The sequence below is a fragment of the Leopardus geoffroyi genome, chromosome B3 (genome assembly GCF_018350155.1).
Source record: "Leopardus geoffroyi isolate Oge1 chromosome B3, O.geoffroyi_Oge1_pat1.0, whole genome shotgun sequence".
In the NCBI taxonomy this organism is placed as follows: domain Eukaryota; kingdom Metazoa; phylum Chordata; class Mammalia; order Carnivora; family Felidae; genus Leopardus; species Leopardus geoffroyi.
Window position 1 is genome coordinate 47,104,281 of NC_059337.1, and position 20,108 is coordinate 47,124,388.

At 41.7% G+C, this 20,108-nt stretch overlaps 1 protein-coding gene across 2 annotated transcripts in view; it reads right to left on the minus strand.

The window, feature by feature from the left end:
- Positions 1-20,108, minus strand: part of LOC123582953 (myocardial zonula adherens protein) — an 88,951-nt gene that overhangs the window by 18,181 nt on the left and 50,662 nt on the right. The window contains exon 11 of one of the 2 annotated variants that reach the window (XM_045449610.1): positions 4,709-4,792. In XM_045449610.1, the coding sequence (XP_045305566.1) occupies positions 4,709-4,792 (84 nt within the window). Of the gene's footprint in view, positions 1-4,708; positions 4,793-14,370; positions 17,468-20,108 lie in introns of those variants that run through there. The other variant, XM_045449611.1, reaches the window with a different exon arrangement.

Here is a 20,108-nt window from a genome sequence, read left to right on the forward strand (position 1 = left end):
TCTCTGTGCTGATAGAGCAGAACCTTCTCGGGATTCTCTCTCTCTCCCTCTCACTCCTCTCTCTCCCCCTCCCCCATTCACACTTTCTCAAAATTTTTTAAAAAGAAAAAAAAAATATTTAAAAAGAAGGCAGGGAGGAGGAGGAGAAGGAAATACATAAAATGAGAGGAGACCCTGGGACCCATACAGCTGGAGAAATAGTAAACACATATGGCATTTACTATGAGCCATGTACTTTTCTAATCACTTAGTATTAATTTAATCCTCGTAACAACTCTATGGAGAAGATACCAAGGTAAAGAGAAGACTGTTTTACAGATGAGCAAACTAAGGCCCAGAACAGTTAAGTAACTCACCCAAGATTACATGACTAGGTAAGTGGCAGAGTGGAGATTTGAACTCAGGCAGCTTAGCTTCAGAGTCTGAGTTTAGGCCCTTAATAAAAGGTAGCTACTTTATTAATAAGATGGAATACAAGAGGTTATCAGATTTGTCTGTCAAAACTTTTCAAAGGTCTCTGAAACACCACCTGTGGCATCATTATGGTTTAAAGCAGAGGGATGGAAAGCGTGATATAAAAATGACTGGTGTTAGAACAGGTGAACATCATAGAAATTCTTAGTGGCCAACAGAACCCTGCATTGTAAAGCAATATAATCAGACAAATTTGGAAATGTTGGTGGGACTTCATCATCTTAAAAAGACACATTTCCCCCCAGTTCTGTCATTACTAAAACTGACCTAACACTAGGCACAGAGCTTTAGCCATGACCAGTTCTCATGCCCGAGTAGTTTTCAGTATAGTTCTCCACTAAAATGAACCAGGACTCCTCGGAGACAAGCCAATGCCATATTGTGAAACAGGACAAAAACGAGGACAGCAATAATGAACCCAAAAGCATCAAGAACCCTGCTACATGGGCAAAGAAGTTAATGTAAGAGAACTCGCCCTAGCTGAGTTGTGACAATTTGGGCATCACAAAAGGCCAAGGAGAAGGAAATTATTATTATGGAAACATATTGAGTCTTAGAAATGCCTTGTGTTCACAACACTTTCAAAGGAAAAATTAATATCAAGTGTACACAAAGATTGTTTTAATAAAAAAGAAAGGTGACTAAGATAAGCTATGTTATAAGCTATGATTTTAAAACTAGAAAGCATTAACATATAAGGCGATGTAGTTTCTTTTATACAGTATTAAATGTTTGTTTATAAAAATTCTGTATCAGGTAAAATAGTAACAAAAGAAACTGGGGGTGCTTGGCTGACTCAGTTAAGCGTCCGACTTCATCTCAAGTCATGACCTCGAGGTTTAGGGGTTCAAGCCCTGCATCGGGCTCTGTGCTGACAGCTCAGAGCCTGGTACCTGCTTCAGATTCTGTGTCTCCCTCTCTCTCTGCCCCTCTCCTGCTCATGCTCTGTCTCTCTCAAAAATAAACAAATATTTTTTTAAAAAAATTTAATAACAAAAGCTGTTAAGTTGGGTCATCCCAGGACCTTAGGGCCCACGGAAGGACTGCTTGGCATTAGTAATCATACAACAACCAGGTGGAAAGAGGGGCAGAGATCAATGCCATTAGTGGTCACACACAATTAGCAAGGAACCCAAAGACAACAGTGTGTTTGTAACGGGATAAACTAGTCAACCTAAAGAGGAAACCAAGTTCTCAATTCAAATCTCTCATCTTCTAGGAGGTGAAACCTCTACCTGGCCCAACAAAGTATGGTAAAATACCAATAAGGAACACGTAAATTTTTAATAGTTCTAAAAACTAGGTCCATACATCATGATGATAAGGGGTCCTGACTCTGAATCACCTTGAAGTCACCTCACCCTGTGTGCTCACCCCAGAATCTGTACCCTTTAACCTTAGAGCTACTCAGAAAAGCTCTTCTGTCTCCTTCCGATCTGAAAGAGCCCTGCACCTGTCTGGAAAGTGTTACAATGTTAACTCTAAGAAAACAGTGAAATCACTAAAACAATAGCCCTGGGAAGATATATAAAACAAACAATGAAGAAATAAATTAAGTCCAAGATATTTATATATTTTAGAAAAAGTTCAAGTATAAATGTATTATTAAATCTTATCATTGTGTAACTTTGTGTGTGTGTGTGTGTGTGTGTGTGTGTGTGTGTTACCTGCTGTTTAAGTGGATATAGGAAGTAATCAAGAGGAATTAGCCATACTACATTTGTAGTGGATTTTAAATAGTTTATGGGAATTGAGTCAAACAAATTTACCATCAGTTTAAATTCTCAAGGAAAACGGGCTCTCAAAGTCTTGCTTATTGGATATACACAGCAGACACTGCTGGTCCCGCTCATATCCATTTCCTGACAGGCACTTGTGACTTTTCCTGGGGGCTTCCTCTAACCCCCGGAGTCTAGGTGGCTGTGCCGAGACAGACCACAATTGCTCCCCCTGCTCCCCTAGGAGCAGGCCTCAACCAGTGGCAGATGGGAGTTAGTGGTGAAATGCCCAGGTTTCTGACCTTTTGGCAAGGATAACTCAGAGGCCTGCACAGCACCTCCTAGAGACCCCCAAGAAAAGTGAGCTGCAGGTGCCCACGGTGGCAATGTCCTCAGCAAGGCACCCATTATCGGCTTTCGGCCTTTCCCTGACTCAACTTCCCCCTCCTCTACTGGGGCTTCCTGGGATCACCTACCAAATAAACTATGTGGACTAATATCTACATCTCAGAGTCTGGACAAGAAAGGAGTTTAAGAAATGAAGCATCAGGGGCACCTGGGAGGCTCAGTCGGTTAAGCCTCCGACTTCAGCTCAGGTCATGATCTCACAGTTCGTGAGTTCGAGCCCTACATCAGGCTCTGTGCTGACAGCTCAGAGCCTGGAGCCTGCTCCCAATTCTGTGCCCCCCACTCTCTCTCTGCCCTCCCCTGCTCACACTCTGTCTCTGTCCCTGCCTCTCTCAAAAATAAATGAACATTTAAAAAAAATTAAAAAAAGAAAAAAGAAATGAAGCATTAAAGCATACACGCGCGTTAGGCTGTTCTCTCTGCATAACATCCCCTCGTATATTTCGTCATCTACTAGTAGAGCTGGCTTGAGTGGCACAGTCAGGGGGAGAGGAGGGCTGGTGGGCACTACTTGGGTGACCTGCTGTGCCTCCTGTCAGCTTCTCCTTCTGCTCTGCTGGAGCGTCCCTGTCTCTGGACCCATGGGCTTGCACCAGAGCCCTCACTCTCTGATCTCACTGGGGAAGGTGTGATTCTTCCCACAGGGAATGGTGACTTCACAGGGCAATCTCAGAAATGGCCATCTGTAAGGCTGGAGCTGGACCTAGGGACTGTGGAGGGGAAGGCAGGAGAGGGACGGGGCAAAAACCCATTTACTCAGCTGTCAGGACCCTGAGACTCCTTGGGCTTGCATCTGCTACCAGGTCCCTGTGGGCCACGAGGGACTTCTGGTCCTGACTTTTATAGGGAGCTCCCGAAACAGAATAAATGAAAACAGTTTGTCCCTCCTACAAACACGGCAGTTAAGAGCCCAGGCTTTGAATTCAGTCTTACCCATTTCTATTATCACCTTGGACAGGTTCCTTAATGCCCCTGAACCTCAGTTTCCCCATCTATAAAATGGGAGAAATATAATCTAATTCATAAGACATCCCTCTTAATAAACATGCCAGGCATTTTCTATGCATCCTTACTGCACAGTCACACACATGTAGGTGCAATTACCATCCTCCTGTTCTAGTTATAAGAAACTCCCCCAGCGTCGCCCAGCTCGTAAGAGGCAGATCTAGGATTCCAACTTGGGCAAGTCCTATTCTGCTCTTAACCTCTTATGTTCTACAAAGGATGTGGAAAGCAATTAACAACATCCAACGATACCAGGTGCTTAACAAATGTCGTTTCTTTCCTCTTTCCTCACTTCATCATTCTCTCCAGGGCTGTCTCCCTCTGGGGAAGAACTATGTTGAGCAGAGACAAGGAGAGATTCATGAGGCTCAGAAGGAAGGGGCTCAGTGCCAAGTTGTTAATAAAGAGCATTCAGAGCAAATAGATTTTGGCTTCTCCTTCTATTAATGCCTAAGCTCTTCAGGTTCTTCCAAATCCATAATTTCCTTTTCTGGAACCTACACCAAATCTCCAAAGTAACTTTTTCATCAGGAAGACTAAATATCTTGAAAGTTTCAGGTGAAATTAAGTCACCTCTAAACCTGCTGACTCAATGTCACAGCAGAACACTGGTTAGGAACCCTTCTCTCAGCCTGGCTCTGTCATTAACTAAGCTGGGTGATCTTGAGCAAAGCCACCTGCCTCCTTTTAAAACATTTGTTAATATAAAGATAATGATCCTTGTCTTGCCTTTCTTAGAGTTGCTGAGAGAACCATGTGAGGAATGTGCATGAAAAATATTTCACATAAGTATGAAGCACTACATAAATGTGGGAAATTATCAGTGTTGTTCAACAGCTTATCCAACTTGCTAAGAAAATTCTTGAACAAGAAAAATGAGAGCCAAAAAGCAAGGGTGAGCACAGCAATCAGGAATGAGGAGCGTCAGGTGGTAAAGAAAAACTAGCTGTCAGAACCTCATTTTCAGTGTTGGCAGTTAACCTTCAATCAATTTTATAAGGCCAGGAAATAGCCATATTTTTAATTAAGTGTCGGTGGTAGGCTCAGCAACATAAAATATAATGGTAGGGAAGACACCAGCTTAAAGAAACATAGTTTCTTACCTCTCCTTCCAAGAAAGATATCTTTTCTAAAAGCTGCAGTATTAAGAGCTGTTTCTGCTGCACCTTTTTCTTTAATGATTCAATCTAGAAAGAAACAAATTAAAAACTGTTAATAAAAAAATGCAGAATTGTACAAACACGAGTTAATCAACTAGAAGGGACCCCTTTGGTTTTCATTTAAACAGAAGCCACATGTTGGTTCCTTGTGTTTCATGGAACACTATGAACATGAGATGCTCCCTGGAAAAGAGGGCTCTGTGGCCATGTAAGCGTGGGACAGCTTACATGCATATATATTTACAAAAAAAAAATTTGCAAAGATAAAACCAACCATAATTATTAAGAAAAAGCTGCCAATAGGGAGAGGCGGGAACTCAGAGCAGACAGAAGACTTTTTTGGTAATACCTTGTTGCCTACGTTTAGTTTTGAAAGCACATTTTTCAGATTCAAACAATAAAATGAAACGAAAAAGGAAAAAAGAAGCAAATCCTAGAACTTGAAAACAAATTGAAATAAAGGAACTTAACTGTACATCAAACTGGTGAAAAGAACCCAAGTGTTGTTAGAACAAGCTAATGTGACTTTGTTTTTAGTAGAATGTATTCTAAACATAAACAGAACTACAAAGAAGTCTCTTATTCACTAGGAAAACTGTTGACAATACTGGTCCTATTGTTTTGAAACTATTTGAAATACTGTCATACAATAATGTTTGGAGTCAAGGTTTTTCGTGTAAGAGAGAGAAACAAATGTGAAATCAAAGAACGAAAAAGAAAGTTTTGTTAAATTTGAAATGAAAGTATCAGTATGAACTCATAGTATTTTATTTTCCTTTGTTAAATATGCATTTCCTAACTCTGCCTGCTGAGAAAACTTAGAAATAATAACAATAAGCACAGAATACATCCAGATTGTGGCACCTAAATACCATCCCTCACCAACAAAACACCAATCATCTTGGAGGAACAGCTCATTTCAAGGCGTAAAAATATACTAGATGAACCCAAGACACCTTGTTATGCCTGAAAAAAAAATATGTTAAGGGTCTCCCTTGGGCCAAGGATGGGACAATGTGAGTGTCAAAAGAATCATGAATGTAACTGAGTAAAACACATGAAATATACATGTTTTTAAGACCCTGAGTACTTTAGGACTCCTCAAAAACAAAACCAACAGCAACAGTGACTCATTGCACATCACTGGGAGTGACAAGGGAACCAACTGCTTACTTAGAAAGCTGACAATCTGGGGTGCCAGGGTGGCTCAGGTGGTTAAGTGTCCGACTTTGGTTCAGGTCATGATCTCATGGTACATGAGTTCAAGCTCTAGGTCGGGCTCTATGCTGACAGCATGGAGCCTGCTTTGGAGTCTCTATCTCCCTCTCTTTCTGTGTCCCGCCCCTGCTTGTACTCTCTCTCCCAAAAATAAATAAATAAACATTAAAAAAAAGTTGGCAATTTAGAGGAAGAATAAGGCATTTATCCTGCCTTTCTTGTATAAACCACATTTTGAGATTACTAAAAAGTCCTAGTTTACGAGGGGAAAAAGTTTTACTTTTCAGAAGAATTCCAGTTAATGGGAAAGTGACAGATTTTGAAAATCACCATTGCGCAATCCCTAGGAAACTCAAGCAACCATCATTAATAGATGAAATGGTCAGGGGCAAAGCTAATGAGGAACTTTACAACTGTGTCTTGGGCTGTCGCCATCTGAATCCACAATCCACCTCAGCATCATCACCCGAAGCGGGACAATCCCCACGGTGACTGCAGAAGAGATATGGAGTAAATCACGCAGTGCCACCATGAAGTAGTCTTGCTTACCCCCACAAGAAACTTAAAACCGAATCTCACCAGGCTGCCGGAGCTAATAAAAAGTCAAATCCATAATGTGGGAACTTTTATAGGACAACGGACTCGGGTCCTGCAATGTCACTGGGTGGGGGAAACTTGGTGGGAGAGGAGAGCGGGCGGGGAGAAGCATGCTCTGGATTAAAAGACGTTAGAAGCACAACCATCGAACATAATGGACCTTCTCTGTAGACTGAGTGACACAAAGCAACAGTGAAAAGGACATGTTAAAGACATTTCAGAAAATTTTAGGATAGGTATGAAATGAGACCAAGGAACTATCATTAATTTTGTTAGATGAGACAGTGGCATTATGATTAAATAAGAAAAAGGCCATATGTTTCAGAGATGTATAACGAAGAGCATAAAAAACACAAGCAGAATATCTGGGATTTGCTTTAAAATAACTACACAAAGGGAAAAAAAGGGAAAAAGAAGGGACAAGTAAAGCAAACAGAGCCAAGCCTTGCTATTCGTTGAATCTGGTAACGAGCCTAGGAGGTTTCATCAATTAGTCTCTCTGTCCTGAGTGCATTTGACATTTTCACGATAAAATATTTTAAATTCCACCTAGTGTCAAAAAATATAATCCTCTGACATAAAAAGCAAGCCATACTAAATAGAATATAATAAGAAACACATTGAAGAAAAACCATCCAATGTGGATAATAATTAAAGAAACTACCAATTAAAAACAGTAACAAGTTACCCTTTAATAACAATTAAATTTGCCCCAAACCACTGGCTGAAGAACTCCGTGCTGAAAGGGCTGGGAGAGACAGCTTCTCTCGTGTGTTGCAGGTGGCATTGTAAATTAGAATGACCCTTTGGGCAATTTAGCAATAAATATTAAGAGCCATAAAGCTGTTCATACCCTTTGACCCACTAATCCCACTCCTGGGAATTTATCCTAAGGATATCATTCAGACATAGGAAAAAAGCTGTATATACAAAGATCTTCTTGGTCCTATTATTTATAATAGAAAATGGAAATAGCCTTAATGCCTAGCACTAAAGGACTAGGTAATACATTATGGAATTTCACTTTGATGGAATATATTACACAGAAGCTACAAACAAATATATTGCAAAATGTAAGTGTTTACGAAAAGCCTCAAGGGATTTAAAAAAAACAAAAAACAAAAAAAAACAAAAAACAAAAAAAAAACCTCACAATGATTGAAGGTAAAAGCCGGAAGTTAGATAAATGAAACAGTTCTGACGTTTGGGTAGGATTACAGGCAAAAAGAAAGTTTTGTTTCTTAAAATGTCCTTCAATATTTATAGGAAGAGTTTTCAAAAATCATCCTTATAGTGTTCCTTTTTCATTCCTTCCTACAGTATTAAGATTTTTTAAAAATGGACTTTAGTTCTTTAAACAAAAGGCAAAACGGGTAGTGAAATTAGCTACAATGTTCCAAGGAGGTTGGGGTAAATTTCATCAAATAACCTAAAAAGGGACTTCAAATACACTTGTTTCACTATCTCTGGAGTAATCAGAGCAGTTTGTGAGTCTGAGGAAGCTAGGATTGAAAGGCACCCTGATGATCAGTTCCCAGGAAAATACTGACAGGATTGTCATTTAAAGAAAGGAGGAGCTATGGGGCCGAGATGTCACCTGGAGGATGCTGAGGGGGGCAAATCCTGGGTGTTCTAAGAGGACAGAGGGCTGATGCTGGAGCAAAAGAGGCACCCCCTTCAGGAGAGACAGAAGGACTGTGGGAAGGGTTTGGGGGTGCTGAAGCTTCTCCTGCCAGGACTTGCCTTTCCCAGCAACTGAAGCTTCCGGAAGCGATTGTGCTCTTGTGTTAAGTGAATACTTTCATCCTTGACCATTCCTTACAGAGGCATCTTGTATGGTGTGTTCTGTGACCAGGGTTGACTTGTTCAGATGAGAGAAAAAAGGACACCAAGGCTGAAAGACCTGCATGCCTTGCCCCTCATACCCTACACGGGGCGGCAACCTTGAATCCCAACTGAGTCTCCCTGGGGTCTGCCCCTTGCACACACCCCAGTGTCCTCCTAGAAGACATCTGTTGTGAGGCGCAATCTCTAAATGACACATTTGTGTGGAAAACAGTGTTATTTACGACTGCCAACATCAAAGCACCTTCACTCTGTCCTATAGAACCCAGCACATGATAAACTCTCAAAATTTAGCTGCTATGTTATTACTAGTACTTCTCCCTCCCTAGACTGTGAGCTTCTTGAGAGTAAAGACCTTGGTCATCTTTATATTCCCAGACAATGAATGAGTGAATCAGTGGCTCCATGCATCTATCTTTCAACAATCCATCCCTTAGACCACTGGGGCAAAACTGTCTGGAACAGATTCTTGGAGTCCTTGATGAACTAAGGTGAATGTATCCTAAGAGCACCTCCCACATCAGGGCTACTCCGAAATGCAGGGTACCATGCAGCTGGCATGCAGCCTTTGCTCTTTTTGATACATTCATGTTTGTAAATTTGACCTTGAAGAGGTTCACATATTCTTCATGAAGCTGCGTTTAGGTCTAGCTGTCACCAGGTGGTGGTAAATGACCAAGCTACCAGGCTCGAATCAAGACATTAAGAAATGAGAAATTAGAAGCACTTACTTTCCAGACCTCATCCATTTTACTTAAGAACATAATCTTGTCACAACCGTTAAGTTTCAGTATCAAATAGCAGACCCCCTTCTAGAACAAAAGAAGAAACCCGTCTGGTAAAATCTGGAATCTCTTAACTAACGTTAGAATTTTTTTCTTATTTTTGTCTTGATAAGCATGTTTCTTTGTAACTCAAGCTGAATATATACGTCTTTCAGCCTAATGATCACATGGGATGCTAGGTCTCTTACGACTACAGCCAGTCTGATGTTTAAAGTGGTATGTTTTGGGGGAAAGGTGTATCCTCTATTTTCTTAGAATTGATAATGGCTTTTCTTCACATTTGCCACTACTGAGATACCTCCATGGGTGATTTTAGCTAAGCAATCCCTGTTAAGCCATGGCTGCACGATGGAATCACCTAGGGGGAGCTTTTACAAAACACTGACTTCTAGGCCAACCGCCCAGAGATGCTGAATAGTATCACTCTCCTACTTAAAAGCCCTCCCAAGCTTCTGACATTCAAACTCCCTAGCATCGATGTGAGGCCCTTCTGCTATGGTCCCCCCTGTATCTCCCCAGTGTCCTTTCAATGCCTGTCCTGTCCCAGATGAACCCTACGTTTAAGCCACTCCATCCTCTCAGCACTCCATGGACATACAGTGGTCCTGCCTCTGGGCCTTTGCACAGGCTGGTGCTTCCACCAACCATGCCTTCCCACCCTCTATCCCCCTCTCCACCCAGAAATCTCCTGCTGTCACAAGATACTCACTAGTCACCTCCCAGAGCAGCAGTTCCCAAGCCTTCCAGGCCGGCTTCATGTCTCCCTCTTCTGTTCTACCTCAGCCCTCTGAACCACCCGTTAAGACACCTCACTGCTACTACCATCCTTTGTAGACATCTCTCTTGCACTAGACAGCACACCCACAGGGAAGATGTGTTTACTCTATCAATGATCTTATATAAAAGAACTGTTTCTCTTAGAAGATGAAATCACCCTTGTCAATTCACACATTTTTACAACCTGCTTCTGGAAACAGATTGCTGTAGTGAAAGGACTCCTACCGATTTCTTTCAAAAACAGCTTGTGTGTCAGCTGGAACACAGTGAAAATGTACAAAATTTTAGTAAGATCCTGTTATGGATTCAGAGCAACCCTGAAAGTTGCGAGGCCTCTCAGCTTCCTGATTTTTTTTTCTTGTTAGTGACAGACATGCAGGTCACAGGTCATTTCGTGTTAATGTCAGAATACAATACAGCCCTATAATTAGAATTATGTGAATAGTACCCGATTGTGCAAAACTCATGAAACGTAACTCACTATTGAGGCAGAGGATGCGAAGAGAAATTAACGAATGTAAGAAATGCAGCAGCAAATACATACTAAATAGTAGGCAGCACTTGGTATGTTTTTTCAAGAAACTGTGTTGTAGGGTGTTATGTTTTACCAGCTGGCAAATGACAATATATGTGTATCTGTAAAATGCCTGAAATGAAACAGTAAACATACACCAAAAAGGAGCACAATACGAGAAGGTATGTTAAAACTGACGATCATCACACTGAATCACATCAACATCAGGCAAGGAAAAGGGAATTAGATTTTTTTTTTTTCAATCCAAACTAAGTTTTAACCAGTTGTTTTCTTGGAAATTTGTTTACTTTCATCTTCATTCAAATTTTAGGAATAACCAATTAAGGCCCACAGGCACATTTATTCAAAATCAGGGTGTGAGAGCTGTGTGCGTGCGTGCGCGTGTATTGTGAAACTTGACCACACGTTAATAAATAAAGCTCCCAACCTCTATCACCAACAACTCCAATTTGTTACTCTTTCCCATGGACCCTCATTTCAAAAGACTGCTTTGAACCGCATTTATGAAGAAAAAAATCATTTTCCCATTCAAAAACATACCAAAGATGACTAACTTCCAATTAAAGCCTCTCATCAAAACGCGACAACCAGGGTTATGAATTCTAGGTAAAAGCAGTAAGATACTTTATTATGAGTCCTTGTAGACTTCTCAGTGGCTGTGAGAGTATTTGAAAAATCCACAAGAAAACAGTTTCAAGATTCCCATTATCATTTTCAACCCCCCTTAGAGGCCCAGTGGATCAGTCAACCGACCAGGGATCATTTGGATAGCCAAGAATCTTCTAGGGCTCACTTCTGGATTTAGTGTCCTTTTGCCTCCTCTTGTCCTGACAGGTCCTTGTTTTCCAACCAAACTCAGTGTTCCCCTCTGTGATCTAGAAAATAATTGTTCTCCTCACCCTTACCAAAATAGGAATCCTGCTTGATGCCCATGTATTTGCCCGCCCCCCCATGAAAAATGAGAATAATTGACACTCTATACTCTTCCTCTGAAAAGGTTTTTCATAGTTGCTACGGCTGCTCTTAATTCTATTTCAGAAGTCTTGTAACAGTGTAATTTCATAGTTATTGTATTTTTGAAGTGCATTCTCCTTGATAAAAACCACCACAGTAAGAATTTAAAAAATAATAAAGTTACCCTGTTTTCCAAAAAAAAAATAATAATAATAAAGCGCAGGGAAATATGACAAGATTGGAATCTGCCCTACACTAATGCAACATAAAAGAACCGTTTAAAAAGGACAAGGAAAATGGTGCATTATCTCATTTTGGGGGGGAGTGAAGGGAATGAATTAAGGCCACAACAAAACGAAACTGAAAAATTGCTAAATGAAGCTCTGAGTGGGGAAAATGAAAAATCAATGAAGGAACGGAGGGGAAAAAAGGTCCATTTTTCATCTTCATGATGCTTGATTGGGTTTGTAGAAATTCATTTCCAATTAATGTGTCTTGTGGCATTCAGCCAGGCTAGATATGAACAGGGCACATATTTTAATCAATTTTTTTCTATTAAGTTTGAAGTAATATATAATAATAGAACTATACCATTCAAAAGGATCAGTTGAAACTGGCTTCTGAGGTAAAATAATCTAATTTGGTTTGATTTCTATCTTATAAGTAAAGACAACCCAACTTCTCTTTCAGGAGAGGAATAGCACCCTGATTCTCTCAGGTGCCTAAACATGGTGGGCTACATAAACATCAGGGAAGGATGAATCAGCTGGTTTTCCGACCTGAGGGAGAATAATGGACCACTGGGAAGGAAGGCCTAGGGGTGTCCTGGGTACCAGGGTTATTGCTGGGTTCACTTATTATTCTCAGAAACAACCCTAGGAGCGGTTATCCACTACAAAGGAGGAAACTGAGGTTCCTAGAGTTTTATTACCCATCATTCCCTCAGCAGTCCCCTCTGATCACCTCTGTTTCAGGCTCAATGTTAGATGCTGGGAGCACAGCAGTCAGCTAGAAAGATCTGACCTTCACCTTCATAGGCCACCTGTCCTGGTGAGGAAGGCAAGCAGTAAGCAGAAAATGAAACTCGCAAGCAAGTACAATAAAGGGAGGAACACAGTGATGTTTCATACCCCCTAGACAGGATGCACCTGCCGACTGCAGATGGGGTGAGGGAAGGGGTCAGAGCTGGGGGCTGAAGAGGGTGGCCAGCTCACCCCTCCTTGCCTGGGACTGCCCAGGCTTTAGCACTGGGAGTCTCATGTGCCTGGAGCATTCTCATTCGCTGGCAAACCAGGACAGCTGGTCACCCAAGACTGGATGCTGGCAGGGCTGAGTCTAAGCTCATATCTCTCTGATTTCAAGGCTCTAGCTCCTTCTCTCCGAACAGTAAAGTTCAGAGGTCTGCTTCCACCCTCCCTATGATGACAACCCATCACTGCAATGCTGCCTGGAAATTAGGCAAGGCTGGGAAGACTGTTGACAGGTAGTTTCTTTCACAAAGCATTTGCTGGGACCTTACGTCTTTAGGCTGTTCTTTTTCCCTCTGACTTTAGAGGAAGAAAGTGGAATGGAGAGGTGGGGAAGCGGGCACTCTAAGCTTCTCTACCCCCATGCTTTCCTCGAGAGATGCAGACCCTACACGGAACAGGTATATCCAGGGAGAAACTTGTTTTAGTCTAATGTAGTGAGATGATGCATATGGAGGCATCCAGCTCCACACGTGGTACACAGCTGGTGCTTTAAAAATGTTAGTTTTTAAAGTGTCCCTAAAGCTCAAGTGTCCTGGAGTACAGACCCTCACCTGCATGGGCCAGGGTTCTCCTGGGAGTCTCCTAGCTGCCCTTCCTGCTTCTTTCCTCTCCTATTCGCCCAGCACCTCCGCCAGAGACATCTGTGGTCAGATGCGACCAGGCAAAGGGCATCACTGAGGAATCAGGAGCAGGGTAACACAGGATATTTTCTCAGCTTGGTGCTGAGTGGGTGCTCACCCACAACTGGTCCCAGCCTCATTTCTGGCCTTCTTATTATCACTCCCCACGGCAATCCAGTCAAACTGGATTAATAGCTCTCTGAACCCACCCTACATTTTTTCTGGTCTCCGTGTTTTTGTTTTCTTTTGTTGTCACCATTGTTATTTATTCTGTATTTTGTCTGTCATATTCTTTGCCACCCATTCAATCCCTGCCTAGAAAAATCCAATCCACCCGGCAAGACCTGGTCAAGTATCACCTCCTCCCTAAGGCCTCTGCACCCATACCCGCAACAGTGAACATTTATGGGCTCTGTGCTAAGCCCTTAGCATGCATTTCATCAATCAATCCTACAACAGCCTCCGAAGAAGGTACTATTATGATCGTACTCATTTTGTTTGTGAGGAAACTGAATGCTGGAGAATAAGTAACTTGTTCAAGATAAAAAGCCGAGCCAAGAAAGGAGTAGGATGCAAAGCCAGGTTCAATTTACTCAAAGCCCATGAACTTAATCACTACCGTCTCCAGATTCTGTGTCACCAGCACACAGTTTATACCCCTGGTTAATACCTGTCATATTCTGCCTTGAGTTCTAACAAGTTTTAGGGTCAACCAGAAAGTCTTTTGAGGGCAAGAACTCGTCCACTTTTGCATTTTGTTCCTAAAAGACACTTCTAAAATGTTGACTAACCCATCAGGGCAGAAGAACAGGAATATTTAAAGACAGTGGCACAAGGAAAACAAGTCCAGGGTGATAAAGAGGTCATGAAAAAATCAGTGGGGCAAAGATGGACTATTCAATGAGTGCTGTTAGAGAAACAAGCTTCCCGTGAGAAAAAAAAAAAAAAAAAAACACAAAAAAACCCCCACAAAAACAAAAACAAAAAAAAAAATGGATTCCTATTCACAGTATATACACAAAAATAAATTCCACATGGATTATTCTTTATTTGTTCAACAAGTATTTATTGAGCACCTACTATATGCCAGTGACTGTTGCAGATGTTAGGAGAACAGCCAAGAACAAAACAGAGAAAAACCACTGCCCTCATGGAGCTTACATTCTAGTGAAGGGAAACAGACAATAAGTAAGCAAAACAGGTAAGTGTAGTATACATAATAGGATAAGTGCTACAGAGAAAGAGTAAGGAAAAAGATAAAGGGTATGAGTGTGGGAGGCTGTAATTAAAGATAAAAAACAAAACTTTCATAAAAGTATTACACAAAAAACCTTACAGCAGACAAACAAGACACACAAACAGCACCAAAGGATGGATACATTTATACCAAAATTTAAAACTTGTACATTTTACAAGATACCATAACGAAACGAACAAAAACATTGACTGGGAGAAGACAATAGCATGCAAACACATTTTGACAAACGATCGACGTTGGCAGGATCCACAGTTCCGACAGATCAGCAGGAGACAAGACAGCCAAACAGGAAAGGGAGCAAAGGATATGAACAGCCAGTTCACAAAGGCGGAAGCCTGAATGCTCAACGAGCTAATGAAAAGATGCTCAGCCGCACCTGTAGTGATGAGTGGTATTGGGCTGAAGCAAATGAAAGTTAAAGGAGATAGTGTTTCACAAATGGCTACATTTATAGTCCAACCATGCCAAGAGGTGGTGAGGATGTGGGGAAATCCACCCCCCAGGTGGGTGGAAGTCCCTCTTTGGGGACCAAGTAACTCCAACTATGTTCCGGAAGTACAGAAGCAAAGAGACGTGCTTGGCATTGTTTGTAAAAGAACAGAAATTCGGAAACAAGCTAAGTATCGATAGGACACATGACAATACATTCACACAATGAAATATTACAGAGCCATTAAAATAAATAATTTATATTTATCTGTAACATCAGAAACAGGAATGTAATTGGGGGAAAACTTGAATAAGAGGTACAATAAAATCTACTTATCTATTATAAATAAAAATGCACATCCATTTGTAAACACCGAAGTTAGGCTAAATACTGATGACAAATACATATGTACGTAGTAAAAGCATCAGAACATGCCCTGGATGGAGAACAAATTGCTTCTGAAGAGGGAGAGAGTAGAGAAGATGGAAAAAGATCAGAGGAATAAAAAGACAATTCTTTGTCTGTAATGTTTTCTAGGACTTGGAAGAAACCTGAAATATGCCAAAATGTTAACACTCAATTCTAGAGGACGATACATGGTCTTTGTTTCTAGCATTCTCTATGATTTTCCATATTTACAATTTTTTCAATTAAAAAAAAAGAAGCAAATAAAAAACAAGTGAAAGAATGCATACTGGCTTTGGAGCCAAAGGTCTTGCTGTGGCCCCAGGAGCACCATCATTTGCTGAGAGACCACCTGTTACTTTTCTTTAAGTTTTAGTTTTCTGGGATTAAAAAAAAATTGTGCTAATAATATGCCCCGTAGAGGATTCGTGTGGGAATGTTAGGCCTAAATGCATGGGTTTGAGATGTGAGAAACATTCCGTAGCTGGTAGTTACTTAGAACAAGAGTGTAGCTGTACAAACTACAGGCAGAACGTGGGCACTCAGGACCCTGAGAAATATTTTACAGCCAATTAGAAACAATCTCAAGAAAGAGAAAGTGAATTCAATGGCATTTGCAAACAAAAGAACCTTCTCCCTCAAAAGAACAATTTGTATCGTAAATATATTAATGAGCACACGTCATAAAATGAACCTGCAATATTTCCATAATGCACAGAAAAAAACAAGTCTCACACACGTGGTGAGCTTCCTGGTACCTTCTAAAACCTTCACATTTTAGTGTATCCAAGATTTCAAAATAAAGAAGTGAATAATATGTTGAACATGAGAATTTGAAACATTTTTAGTTACTATAAACGAATCCTGCCTCAAACTTCAGAGTGGCACCTCCTTTGGGTGGGGTTGTGAGTGGCCAAGAGACAAAACTCTAGCCCTAGAATCCACGGCTTCCTTCCCATGCACTGCCTACTTGCTAAAGTGGGGCAAAAGCATCTGAATGAGACACAAAGACAAATATTAACAGGAAATGCACTTTGCCAGGGAGAAGTCAGAGCAGAGAACCACCCAACATGGAAGGGACACCCAGCCCCTTAGTGAAGTCAGCCCCGTCCACTAGCTTATTAGGCTAATACCACCCACTACTACTCCTACTGCTGCGACCACTACACATATTCAGGAACACTGTTAAGTTTTGATGACATCCCAGCACCTGTGGCTTGTCTCAAGGAGATCTCTATAAAAATAAAGCAGCTGTGCAATATATTTCACTTTAATATATTTCAGTCAAATAGATGTCTCTTTTCCTCAGATACACTTCTCCTTCTCATGAAGTTAGTTGAAGTGTCTACTCAGGTAGATTGCCCATGGGGATAAAAAGCAGACCAAACCTGGCTTAAGCAAAAAGAATGCTAAGTTGACTCGCGCTTTTGATCGCCATTCAGAAAGGACATCCTCAGGGCCACCTCCCACATGCAAATATAATCAAACTACACTTCTTCAGTATTATCTGGACTGTGATCTGGAGGGGAGCATTTCCTTCCTGGAACACGGGAGGAGTTCTTCAAGCCTGCTTCCCAGCTCCTCAGCAGGTGTGCTTGGCCGCTTTTCTGTAGGTAAGGCTTCATATTCCGAGATCTCAGAACCAGACTCCACCTGGCACTTCCTGAATTATAGTTTAGTACTATTTTTCATTGCAGTTCTTTCTTTGATGCCTAGGAACCCACGTTTCTAAAAATATTCTTTGAGTTCTCTTGTCTCTGCAGTGTGAGGCTGGACAGGTTGAGGTGACAATGTGTGGTGTTTTCACAAATGAGAGCCCTACGTGGTCAATTTTTCCTTCCACATCATGTCCTTCCTGTTTTGTTCATCGGGCTCATCACCAACACATGCCACCTCTTCCCAGCCGAGAAAGTACAAGATTCTTCTAATCACGAACAATAAACACAATCGCTTCCAACCCAGGCTACCATTTTATCATCTTCCAAAGAACCGGAGACTAAATCTGGAGAAGAGCTCGTGTGACATGATCTGGAAACAGTTCAATTGAGTGGATTAGGGTCGTGGACTCAGTGCTATGGCTCCTTTACCCTGCCCCCATGTGGCTACATTATCACTGATGGGAAGTAGTCTGAATCACTTCAACACAGGACATTTGGCAACAATGTACTTTTGTGTTATGCATTTCAGCATAGCACATGATAGTTTTAAAGTGCTAACAAATGGCTGAACCATTTAAAATGGAAGATTCTTAGGATGGGGTGAACTAAAATTTTTAAAATTATTTTATATATAAATACTCTCCTCCAAGGACAGGCGGCTGAGATGGAATGTAGCACAGAGCACAGAAGAAAAGACAGAAGCAAATCCAGAAGATTCCATTTGGCTCAGAAGACTCCCAAAGAGGGAAGGGCAGCTTTGTGCATTAGTCAAGAAATCACCTCAGCTACTTTTGCTTTTAATTCATTTAGTTTGACTTTGGGTATACACAGCAGGAGCCCATCCACCAGGAATAATAATAATAGCAGCTAGTATTTATTGGGTATTTCCTATGTTCCAATCAGTATGTTATAAAGTATTTTATGTACATCATCTCATTTAACTCTTACAAAAAATCCTTTTGGATACTGTTATTAACCACATTTTACAAACAAGAAAACTCTTTGAAGGGTCCCCAACTAGTAAATGCAGATCTGATTCAAAAGTCCTTGCTCATCTCCATTTTCTATGCTACCTTTCATTTTTACCCATAAAGGTCTCTCACTGAACTTCTTCTTCAGTCTCTAACTGCAGGGGGTGCCTGTGAATTCAGGGCCTAGGTGGCAAGTTACACGGACTTGAAAAAAAGAGAATGCAAAAAAGCCCTGCTTTTGCTGACTGGCTCAAGAGCCAAAAACCCAAAACCCAGACCTCAACTCTCTGAAGAGTTCCTCGCCATCTATTCTCCCTGACCCAGGTTGTTTCACCCCAAAAAGTGTTGCATTGGGGCACCTGGGCGGCTCAGTTGGTTAAGCATCCGACTTCGGCTTAGGTCAGGATCTCGTAGTTCGTGAGTTCCAGCCCCACGTTGGGCTCTGTGCTGACAAATCAGAGCCTGGAGCCTGCTTCGGATTCTGGGTCTCCCTCGCTCTCTGCCCCTTCCCAACCCTCCCTCCCTCCTTCCCTCCCTCCCTCCCTCTCCCTCCCCTTCCCCCCCACCCTCTCTCTCTCTCTCTCTCTCTCACACACACACACACACACACACACACACACACAAATAAATGAACATTAAATTTTTTTTTAAACTGTTGAATTATGACATTAATTCCCCAAAAAATCTAAGGGATGATAATTAAATACTTTCATTTCATAGGAATTGCAAAAATGTTCTGCTTTGTTTTGCACTTGAGAAGCAGTCACTATGAATACTATTATTTCAACAAGGTATTGTGTTCTAAGAGGTACACTGTGACCAAGTGTAAGGTCTTCTGTGTAGACAGAAGCAGGGTGAGGCCAGACACCTGAACGCACAAGCACACAGGGAAGAGGATCCCTGAGAACCATTTCTGGTCTCTTTGTTAGTGGTAGGTTCTCAGCTTCTGAGGACAGTAGGTGGACTGGATTTTGTCCCTTTAAGTCTAGTCTCTATTTAACAAGTAGGCCTCATCCATCTACCTTAATAACACCTCCTCTTCAGATGCACCTGGAGAGCCTCTGGAAAGTTTTTTATCTGGATACCACCAGGCCAGTACAGCACTCAGAGTGAGCTGTCAAAGAATCCTCTCCTGATGGGGCTGGCAAGGAGCACTAGATCCCCTGACAAGACCAGAAGATCACACATTCGGACAACTCTCCGGTGTCCGTGCTTGTGGTCTCTGCTCACTGGTCTCCTTGGCTCTCTTCCCTTCAGCCCTTCCTACTCCAGTCCAAGTTCACTACCAGCTTTGCACCTCGGGTACAACAGCTTCTGAGGGAAGCTGGCTCAATCTATTAACACGTGGCAATGAAAAATTCACAGCACTGGGGCAACTTGGTGGCTCAGTCAGTTGAGCATCCAACTTTGGCTCAGGTCATGATCTCACGGTTCGTGGGTTCGAGCCCCTCATCAGACTCTGTGCTGAGAGCTCAGAGCCTGGAGCCTGCTTCAGAGCCTGTCTCCCTCTCTCTCTGCCCCTCCCCTTGCTCATGCTCTCTTTTTTTCTCAAAAATAAACATTAAAAAAAAAAAAAAGAAAAAAAATTCAGAGCACCAGTTCTGAATGCTGGCTGCACACTGGAATCTCGTGTAGCTTGAAAAACCAAAATCCTTGCCCCAGTGCCTTCTTCCCACCTCCGTCTGCCAGGTTTGGCCATGTTGTAAAGCCCCCCAAATGATTCTAATGTGCAGCCTGGGTGGAGAAGCACTAGTAAGAAAACCAGTGCCTTCTACCTTTGCACTCATTAAACATCTAAATCATAGAGGGGGACAAGTGGGGAGTGGAACTGCTTTCCACAAAGAAGAAGTCTAAAGAAAGAATGCATCCTCTGCACTGGAAAGGAAACCTAGACCCTTTCCGTTGGAAGAACCATTTCGCCCATCACAATGGCAGTGGGAAATGAGAAGGAGGCGATAAAATGAAAGAAGCTATTTATTAAACTACTAAGTAGTCACCTGAATAATATCATGGCCTATTGGCAAAAATGTAAGCCTCCCC